Below are 10065 nucleotides of genomic sequence, written 5' to 3' on the forward strand. Positions count from 1 at the left end.
GGACAGGTGAATGAAGTTAGCCCCTCAAAAAAATTTTTCTTTCCTATTTTCTACTTATTTTCTATTAATTCGTTTGTTCATCATTTGTTCTTGATTGTTCACTGTTAATAATTGTTTGTTCTGCATTTATTTATTTTTAAAAAAATATTAAAAATATATGTACAAGTTAGCCCCTCGATTGCAATTTTTAATATTTTTTCGTCCTTAATGACTCGTAAATATTCATTTTCGATTGTTCTTATATAAAATACGTTTGTTCTCTTTCGAAATTACTCGTTTTTTGTTTAATTTACTATTTGTATTAGTTGATTAAATGTATGCAAAATATGTGTACTGCGCATGCGTCAACTATAATGCCTAAACTTTCTATTTCTACGTGGTTTTAATCGTGAAAAAAAAAAAACAAATATAAATCCTGAAGGAGCAATTGATTGGTATACAGTCTATACAGTTTAATTAAAAAAATTAAAAATTAAATAAATGAAATAATGTACATTGGCGTAAAGTTAGACCAAATACATTTTTTCCATCCTCCTACCTATCGTTATGAAGGTATAAAAAAGATAGGGAGTTCACATAGGTAGTATAAACAAATAAGTCAATAATATGTTCATTATTTATCTTTCAAGAGATAATGCAGGTATACATTATAATAATTTTTTTACACAGTCGAAATTATATTCCTAACATTAGTAAAATAACATTTTAATATTTTTTTATAGGTTATGTATTGAAATTGTTGGAAAATTATTTCATGTTTTAGCTGGAAAACGACATTGAGAATTATATGCAATACAAGATAATGGGCTCCATCAAATGAATTCGAATGAAACCAAACTGTTTACTGTAAATTTATCACAGTGTAATATCACTTACTTACTTTAACAGTGAAGGAAAACATTGTGATGAAACCTGCACACCTAAATGTTCTTAGGATTTTCTTAGGTGTGTAACCCACCAACCAGCACTAGGCCAGCGTGGTGGACTAAAGCCTAAAAACCCTCTCAATGGTAGTGGAATGGAAGGATAATTGATGTCAACTTGGTGGAAAATAGAAAGTTTTTAGATAGTTTGCCACCTACAAGACCCTTTAATTAAATAAGTAATCCTTACTTATAAATAGGAATTTTTGTAAGTATTTTCACTCTTCATTCAAAAACTACTGAACAGATTTTAATAAGACTTCTATGCTGGTCTTGTATGGCTAGCAACTCATTATTATTTTAATTCTATTTTCCACAAATATGCTAAATATGGGCTTATATATATGAAAAGGAATAAAGATTAATGTTATGTAACCTTTGTACCTGTATGTTAAGAATAATTTTTAAATAAAACATATTTAAATTGAAACATTATTTTTATTAAATCACATTCACTTTGTACACATCAATATTTTGTACTCCATAAAAGGTAAATAGGTATGAAGATTTTTTTAAGTATTTAACATTACATTTTTGTGTAAGATTAGAAAAATGTTATTCTTCCAAAAAGAAACTACATTACCTAACAACTGTGCAACTTACTCGGGATCAAAATCAATACTAATTATAGTGACCTGATTATTTTTTTCAAAGTTGCTGTTTGCTACACAAAAGTAGCAAGTTTTACTTTTAGCATAATACATATTATGCATTTGAACTTGTGCATAATATCTTTCTTTAATTTTTTTTTATGGAAACAGCATTACTCACTCAAAAAAACATAATTTATGATTTTTTTTAGCATAGTGGGCAATACCCTATTATTCATATTAATTATATATGGTGATGCGAAAATTATTTCTTTACTGAATTATTTAAGAATGATAGGCATAATATAATATTTTAATACGCTATCTTTGTTTATAATTTTTAATATATTATTTAAAAATAAGTTATCTTTAATATTTTTTATTTTTTTATTTATGGGGTGGTCACAGTCATTATTATAAAAATAGAAATTTTGAGGAAATACAAATGTTTAATACAAATTATTTTGATAATCGAAATAAATTCATATCAATCCAAATTAATATTTGAACTATGAAAATTGTATGGTATGTAAACAGAAATATATTTTATAATTATAATGAATATTTATTCCATGCAGTGTCGGTTAGAGAAGCTGTGCAAACTAGAATAAATTCTAATAAAGAATAAGAATAAACTTTGAAGAGAAGAAGAAAAGAGCTTTCTTCGAAGCTCAATTCTACTAGGTATTCAATCAGATAGCTATCTATCTCTGTCTTTCCTGTATGAAATTTTGGTATGTCGAAATCTTGGATAAATCCAGCAAAGCTAAATAAAGTATTTACCTAAAAAATATGTTTATGCTTAAAGTCACGTGTTTATGTTATTCGAAAATACTAACCAATTTTTCAATCGAAGATTAAAACAACATTAATACTGAGAATGAATATTTATTTATAAAATACACATATATGTTTTTTGAAGCCGTCGTGGCCTAAAGGATAAGACGTCCGGTGTATTCGTTGTTGCGATGCACCGGTGTTCGAATCCCGCAGGCGGGTACCAATTTTTCGAATGAAATACGTACTTAACAAATGTTCACGATTGACTTCCACGGTGAAGGAATAACATCGTGTAAAAAAATCAAACCCGCAAAATTCTAATTTGCGTAATCACTGGTGGTAGGACCTCTTGTGAGTCCGCACGGGTAGGTACCACCGCCCTGCCTATTTCTGCCGTGAAGCAGTAATGCGTTTCGGTTTGAAGGGTGGGGTAGCCGTTGTAACTATACTGAGACCTAAGAACTTCTATCTCAAGGTGGGTGGCGCATTTACGTTGTAGATATCTATGGGCTCCACTAACCACTTAACACCAGGTGGGCTGTGAGCTCGTCCACCCATCTAAGCAATAAAAAAATTTAAAAAAAAATACCACAAATTTTGCACGATAATTAAAATTAATATTCATTAATATTATTTTTTTTACTCTTCAACATTTTACTCTTCATTATGAAATGTGTATGATTTTCTTTTTTATTCTATTTTTTCTCCAAATTAATTGACTGATTGACATAATGATAGCTAATATTGACATAGAGTGGTTACTACTGTATTGATATAATTATGTGTTTCTAATTCATTTCCTTTGTATATTTAATTAATTGAATTAGTATATTGTTCATTTTCTATTTGTATTGTTGAACTGTTTGTGTGCTGACTATTGTATTATTATTATTTTATGGATTTTTTCTGAAATAAATGTTTTATTATTATTATTATTATTATTAATATTAATATTAATATTAATTTAAATAAATATTAATTAATCTTCTTCTATAACTCAACTGTTGATCCTTCTGTTGCTGGTGCATTTGACTCATCACTGTCAAATTTGTCCTCAGGAACAACAGTTTTCTTTTTGCTGGTTCTGATTGTTTACTTGTACTTGCTTCAGATATATTTAGGGGTGATGTGGCAATACACACTTGCCTTGCCTTTGTGTTCCTGTGCTGGAGCTACTTGGATAGCTTTGTCATTACTACACCTATTTTCAAGTGGCTGGACATCTGGAAATATGAAATAATGTTAGCAATTTCTAGGTACCCAACAAACTTATAGTTTGTAAATATATAGGATTATATGTGTACTGTAGTAGTAGTAGTAGTATGTAACTTCCTAGTCATCATCATTAGCCCATATAATATATCCCCTTGCTGGACACTGGGCTCCACAACCATTGAGAGGGTTTTTAGGCTTTAGTCCACCACGCTGGCCTAGTGCTGGTTGGTGGGTTACACACCTAAGAAAATCCTAAGAACATTTAGGTGTGCAGGTTTCATCACAATGTTTTCCTTCACTGTTAAAGTAAGTAAGTGATATTACACTGTGATAAATTTACAGTAAACAGTTTGGTTTCATTCGAATTCATTTGATGGAGCCCATTATCTTGTATTGCATATAATTCTCAATGTCGTTTTCCAGCTAAAACATGAAATAATTTTCCAACAATTTCAATACATAACCTATAAAAAAAATATTAAAATGTTATTTTACTAATGTTAGGAATATAATTTCGACTGTGTAAAAAAGTTATTATAATGTATACCTGCATTATCTCTTGAAAGATAAATAATGAACATATTATTGACTTATTTGTTTATATTACCTATATGAACTCCCTATCTTTTTTATACCTTCATAACGATAGGTAGGAGGATGGAAAAAATGTATTTGGTCTAACTTTACGCCAATGTACATTATTTCATTTAATTATTTTTTAATTTTTTTAATTAAACTGTATAGACTGTATACCAATCAATTGCTCCTTCAGGATTTATATTTGTTTTTTTTTTTCACGATTAAAACCACGTAGAAATAGAAAGTTTAGGCATTATAGTTGACGCATGCGCAGTACACATATTTTGCATACATTTAATCAACTAATACAAATAGTAAATTAAACAAAAAAAGAGTAAATTCGAAAGAGAACAAACGTGTTTTATATAAGAACAATCGAAAATGAATATTTACGAGTCATTAAGGACGAAAAAATATTAAAAATTGCAATCGAGGGGCTAACTTGTACATATACTTTTAATATTTTTTTAAAAATAAATAAATGCAGAACAAACAATTATTAACAGTGAACAATCAAGAACAAATGATGAACAAACGAATTAATAGAAAATAAGTAGAAAATAGGAAAGAAAAATTTTTTTGAGGGGCTAACTTCATTCACCTGTGTTGGACTCCCTACACCAGTTATAGATAAGGAAGTTTTTTTTAAGGGATTTTATGACCTGGTTACTGAGACCTTTAAGCCATGTCTTATTTTACTTTATATTCATATTTTTATGAAAAATTATATTATGGAGTGAAGATGATTAATTTGAGACATTAATTAACTGGGATGAAATTAAATGAGATGATATGGGATGAAATATAATCTCAGTAAAATGGTGGTCATTTAATAAGAGATTTTTAGTGGACTTTTTGGAGGATCCCGAGAAGTTACGTCCAGCGGCTTTGTTTCATTTTCCCACATTTGTGCACGGTTTCACAGATATTAAACAGTTAATAAACCACCACTATTACACATTTAAACCTGAAGAAACACTAAATAGACAAAATAAAACAAATCACACAACTTCACTCCTCGCGTTCCCGGCAAAAAGTCCTAGTATAGAAGTATAGATAAAAAAGCATAGATTAGACGTGAATTCACAAGTTTACAAATAGTATCGCTAAGTAGTCTATGTTTTAAATAGTAACAAAGTAATTCGATCATTTTTCAATTATTATAAATCGCTTAAATTAATGTTGTGCTTTATATTTTCATCATAATTAAATATTGTCGCATTTAAATCACTTTGCCGACATCAGTATAAACTTAATTTAAATTTTTGATAATAAAATAAGTGTCGCTGTATTGTTTTTATAAATCTGATGTGGCCCAATAATGTCGAGCCGAGGCATTTCTTTAATCTAGTTATCTCATTCGTTTTCATTCATATTTCGTGAAGTTTGAACTGTATTATTTGGATACAATGGCGTATCAAACCCTTCTCCAAGAGTATATGCTAATACCACCAGTCACCAGGGCTTACACCACGGCTTGTGTTGTCACAACTTTGGCTGTTGTAAGTTTTTTTAATATTAAATACGTGAACTTACCGAATTAATTTCACACAAGAAATATTGGATTTAGTTATCAAAGATATCAAAAAAGATTAGTTCATTTACATACACTTATATATAGTTTGTTTTGGTTACAGCAACTTGATTTAGTATCACCTTTTCAACTATACTTCAATCCAAATTTGATACTGAGAAAATATCAATTATGGAGACTGTTAACAACATTCCTGTTCTTTGGAAACCTTGGGTTTAATTTCTTTTTCAATGTGATATTCACATATAGATATTGCAGAATGCTTGAAGAAGGCTCTTTCAGATCGAGAACAGCAGATTTTGTTGTCATGTTCATATTTGGAGGCTTATTAATGATCGTATCCTTTTTCCAATTATTAAGTTTACATTTAAGTTAATACAATTAGTAATAAAATTAATAATAAAAAAAATCTACAAAATATTATGTAACACAATTGAAAATGAATGATTTTTTTTTAAATAAAATATGGTATTTAATTGAAGTGCTAACTTTATATTAACTATATTATTTATAATATTTTATAATTTACTTTATTATAAAATAAAGTACTTTCTTTATTTAAAAAAAAAATATATTTTACTTTATTTCAATATTATGTTTTAAATATCTTGTTTATATAATTTAGGGGACTGATAGACCTCATGAATTAGAAGTATTATTGTATCTTAACATCTCATTGACACTGGATTTCATTTCTTTTCATAAAAAGGAATAAATAAGCTAAAAAAAAAGATAAGAACAATAACATTAAATGAGTTATATAGAAATATAACAATAAGAAATAATTACTTGGTACATATTGCCCAACCAATATTGTTAGTACCTGTTGTACACCTGTTTTAAAAAAAATATTTATTCAATAGTTAACAGGTATAGACAAATTCTTCATATAACCTGACTATAATTTACTTCATTAAAAATAATTTAGGAGAAATATTTTAGCTCTATGAATCCATGATGGGTGCCAGGTCCATTTTGATGTAAAGTTACTTGTATTCTTAAGTGTCAATAGTTTTTAATCATATTGGAAAAACCTTAATTATGAAAGCAAAATGACATGTGTACCAAATACAGCTCCTTAATAAAATGTCAGATATGTGCTTTCTTTGTTAATCTATTATTTTTAGGTCAAGCGTTTACAATCATGATTGTGTATGTATGGTCACGCAGGAATGTTTTCGTGAGAATGAACTTCTTTGGATTAATGAACTTCCAGGTATCATTATTATTATGAGGATACTCTTGTGACCATTTTTACAGCCTTTATAATACAACAAGCATAGGACCTACCTGAGGGTTAATGCTTACTGTCACTCATGGACTTGAGCAATGCCAGGGACACAGCCAAATTTCTACCTACTGCTGAGTACTTTCCACAGGTCTCGTTTGAAGAAAGACATGTCATAGTGCTCTGGAAACACTGGAGGGGAATTCATTGCAGAGCCAGGTGATATGTGGCAAAACAGTTCTTTGAAAACTCCCTATCTAACATAAAATAGTTTTTAAGAGTCCTCTGATGTCACAACATGAATGCTTAAGGGCTCACAACATAGCACTAATTTGGTTTTTTGTATCAAGATGCAAATTAGGGAACAGGGGAGAAAGTACAGAGTTATATTCAAATTTATGAAATTTGTATCTATTAGTGCTTCAAAAACTTTACACAGTCAGCCTTTTGGTAGACATAGAAGCATTAAACATTCTCACCTATTGCTCCAGAAAACTTATGTAAATAAAAATTTACAGGCACCTTACCTCCCATGGGTTCTGCTTGGTTTCTCAGTTCTGCTCGGCAATGCAATTTCAGTTGATCTAGTTGGAATGGCAATCGGTCACGTTTACTTTTTCTTGGAGGATGTTCTACCGAGACAAAGGAATGGAGAAAGACTCTTGAAAACACCCAATTTTTTGTAAGTTATAATAAAATTTAATCACTTCACAGTGAGATTTTGCTTGAGACAATGTTTTCATATTAAGCCAAATTAAAGATTGATTTGTGGTCTGAAATATTACAAACACATTTCCACATATTTCTCAGAAATGCCAGTATATAGCATGCCTACAGTGGTGCCAGCTTAAGTTATCTTTAATGTACTACCTTAAACTTATTGACACTAAGAAGCAACTATTTTTAAAACTTCCCCATAAACTAAAAAGAAGACTGTAGACAATTTCATAATACGTGGTGTCATTTGAGGCGTAAATGAATATACTACACACAACTATTGCACTAGTCATAAATAACATTAATTAATTAACATTCCTCAAATGTACTGTATAGGCAGTATTGATAAACACGTCTGTTCAAAGATTTTGATTGCCTATTAAAAATTACGGGTGCATTTCTGGCTAGTGAAAAACGAATAACATTTTACATATCCATTTTGCTGATAAAACTATGTTGAATTTTTGAAGTTATACTTCTTTAGACGCGTTTTGAAAAATTTATGAGAGTGAAATTTTACGATGCGCGCGCACCGTGACACAAAATTAACAGAAATAAATTTGCCCACTAAATCCCTCATTACAATACGACCCACGTAACTTGGCGGGTCTGAATATAGCCCCAGGTGAACTTTCGCGCATGTACACTCGTAAAAAAAAGTGTTAGCATTCATTTTTTAGTAATATAAATGACAAAATTATTATTTAATATAATTCATACTAAATATTATTAAATTATTAACGTTAAATGTTTATTATTAATTATTTAATATAAAAATAAACAGAAATAAATTTAATAAAAATAAAGTTTAACTTCTTACGCGCGTAAGTACACGCACTCTTTTTTTTATATCTTAATTTTTCAATATAGTTTTATAATAAAAACCTGTAGTACAAACTATTTTCATTTTCAAACATCCTATTTTACTATAAAGATGCATTAGTTTAATTAACGAAAACGAAGACAGATTCTAATAAGACAATACTAAAAAATAATTTTCCCAACTATTTCTGTACTTATACGCTACTCATAAACTAGTTTCGTGGGATGTCGGGGAGCGACCGGTACCTTCAAGCTTCGTTGTGGGTCCAGGAAAAAATCACTTCCTAAAACAACAATTTATTATTTATAGTTTAATAAATCATTATTGCCTGTTAATGTCACCACCCACTAAATCAGAAGACGAAGACGTCATAATATATTATGAACTACAAATTGAATACGATATTGTCTACGCTAGGCATAATTACTTAATTTATCTGACGAATGCCACCCAATAATCTCGAGAAACTAGTACAAAAAAAAAGTTTTTAATATTATACGTCCGTATTACTTGTTTTCTATTAATCTGTCTTCTGTAATAGATAAATATTCACAGATCATACATAACTCTGCACATAATTCACAAACTATTTATTATGTTGAATACAGGAAAAAACTCTTTGATCCACGGCCAGAGGAACCTGAATATGTTCATCTTCCAGAATTAGATAATGTTCGCCCAGGAGGCTACGAGTGGCGCCATCCATATCCCCGAGAGGAACAGAATGGTCAAGTGCAATAAAACAATTTTACCAACAATATAATGCAATATTGAACCAAAACATTAATCAGAAATATTCATTTTACTATATCAATATTCTATGAAATATTATGTACATTGTACTTGCTAAGGATTAAAACTAACTAAAGTTGTTTTTATTGAGTTTGTTATTTAAGAAAAATTCAAATGATTGTTACATTTTGGTTGGAACATATTCCGTTGTTATATTATCAGAATGAATCGATAAAATGTATTTGTGTGTATAGTTTGGATATTGATAAGGGATCTTCAATATATACTTTTTAAGTAAATTTTGTTTTTTTTTTACAGTGAAACTCTGTCAAAATAGTGCAATAGTCACGCTCTGATACGACTTCTATTAAAATATACTGTCACCGCCCTCGCCGAACCCGTCGCTTCCGACTAAGGGCTCGACGAGTAAACTAACCCATAGACACAGTTCACTGAGTTTCTCGCCAGATCTTCTCAGTGGGTCGTTTCCGATCCGGTGGTAGATTCTGCGAAGCACTGCTCTGGCTAGGGCGGCCAGTGTTAGCAACACTCCGGCTTGAGACCCGTGAGCTCACCTACACTTCACGAAGAAGCTGAAATAGCCTCTCAAGGCTAACAATAGGTAAGGGTAAAAAGTGGAATAAAAATAAAAAAACGCATAAGTTCTGGTTTGTATAGTCGGATTTTTTATTAGACGAAGTAAACTGACGTTTACTGTGTTGTCAGGTTTTGATGAAATAAAAATAGTGTTGTGACAAAGTGAACGATTGAAAAACTTTTGAATTAATGAAATTGCCTCGATTGTCTAGTGAATAGTTGGTGTGCCGAATTGCCGATATCGGGTACGGGGTTCGTATTTTAGGCGTGCTATGTACATACCAACGAGTTTTCGACGAAATATTATGTTCTTATAGTATCTACCTGTACTGAATACCGAGTGTTTT

General features: G+C 30.1%; 1 protein-coding gene and 2 long non-coding RNA genes across 3 annotated transcripts; 2 read left to right on the forward strand and 1 right to left on the reverse strand.

Annotated features, from left to right (window-relative positions):
- On the forward strand, positions 1-1353 carry LOC149502543 (uncharacterized). The gene is made up of 2 exons (XR_016323426.1): positions 1-640; positions 723-1353. It is a non-coding gene; the product is annotated as an uncharacterized LOC149502543 (long non-coding RNA).
- Positions 1354-2385: 1032 nt separating this feature from the next.
- On the reverse strand, positions 2386-4709 carry LOC149502544 (uncharacterized). Its single transcript, XR_016323425.1, has 2 exons — positions 3296-4709; positions 2386-3199 (listed from the first exon to the last, which is right to left on the reverse strand). It is a non-coding gene; the product is annotated as an uncharacterized LOC149502544 (long non-coding RNA).
- Positions 4710-5131: 422 nt separating this feature from the next.
- On the forward strand, positions 5132-9420 carry Der-2 (Derlin 2). Its single transcript, XM_028181337.2, has 5 exons — positions 5132-5589; positions 5725-5958; positions 6715-6837; positions 7368-7531; positions 8998-9420. The coding sequence occupies exons 1-5, from the start codon at positions 5497-5499 to the stop codon at positions 9128-9130; spliced, it is 747 nt and encodes a 248-aa protein (XP_028037138.2). The 5' UTR covers positions 5132-5496; the 3' UTR covers positions 9131-9420.
- Positions 9421-10065: the final 645 nt, after the last annotated feature.

This window comes from Bombyx mandarina, chromosome 08 (genome assembly GCF_030267445.1).
Source record: "Bombyx mandarina strain Sakado chromosome 08, ASM3026744v2".
Classification (NCBI taxonomy): domain Eukaryota; kingdom Metazoa; phylum Arthropoda; class Insecta; order Lepidoptera; family Bombycidae; genus Bombyx; species Bombyx mandarina.

What these genes read in the sequence shown, in the direction of transcription:
- Der-2 (XM_028181337.2), top strand. Translation starts at nt 5,497, where the DNA reads ATGGCGTATCAAACCCTTCTCCAAGAGTATATGCTAATACCACCAGTC. An exon ending in TTGTCACAACTTTGGCTGTT is followed by an intron (nt 5,590 to 5,724) that starts GTAAGTTTTTTT and finishes TTTTGGTTACAG; the next exon opens with CAACTTGATTTAGTATCACC. An exon ending in TTGAAAACACCCAATTTTTT is followed by an intron (nt 7,532 to 8,997) that starts GTAAGTTATAAT and finishes TGTTGAATACAG; the next exon opens with GAAAAAACTCTTTGATCCAC.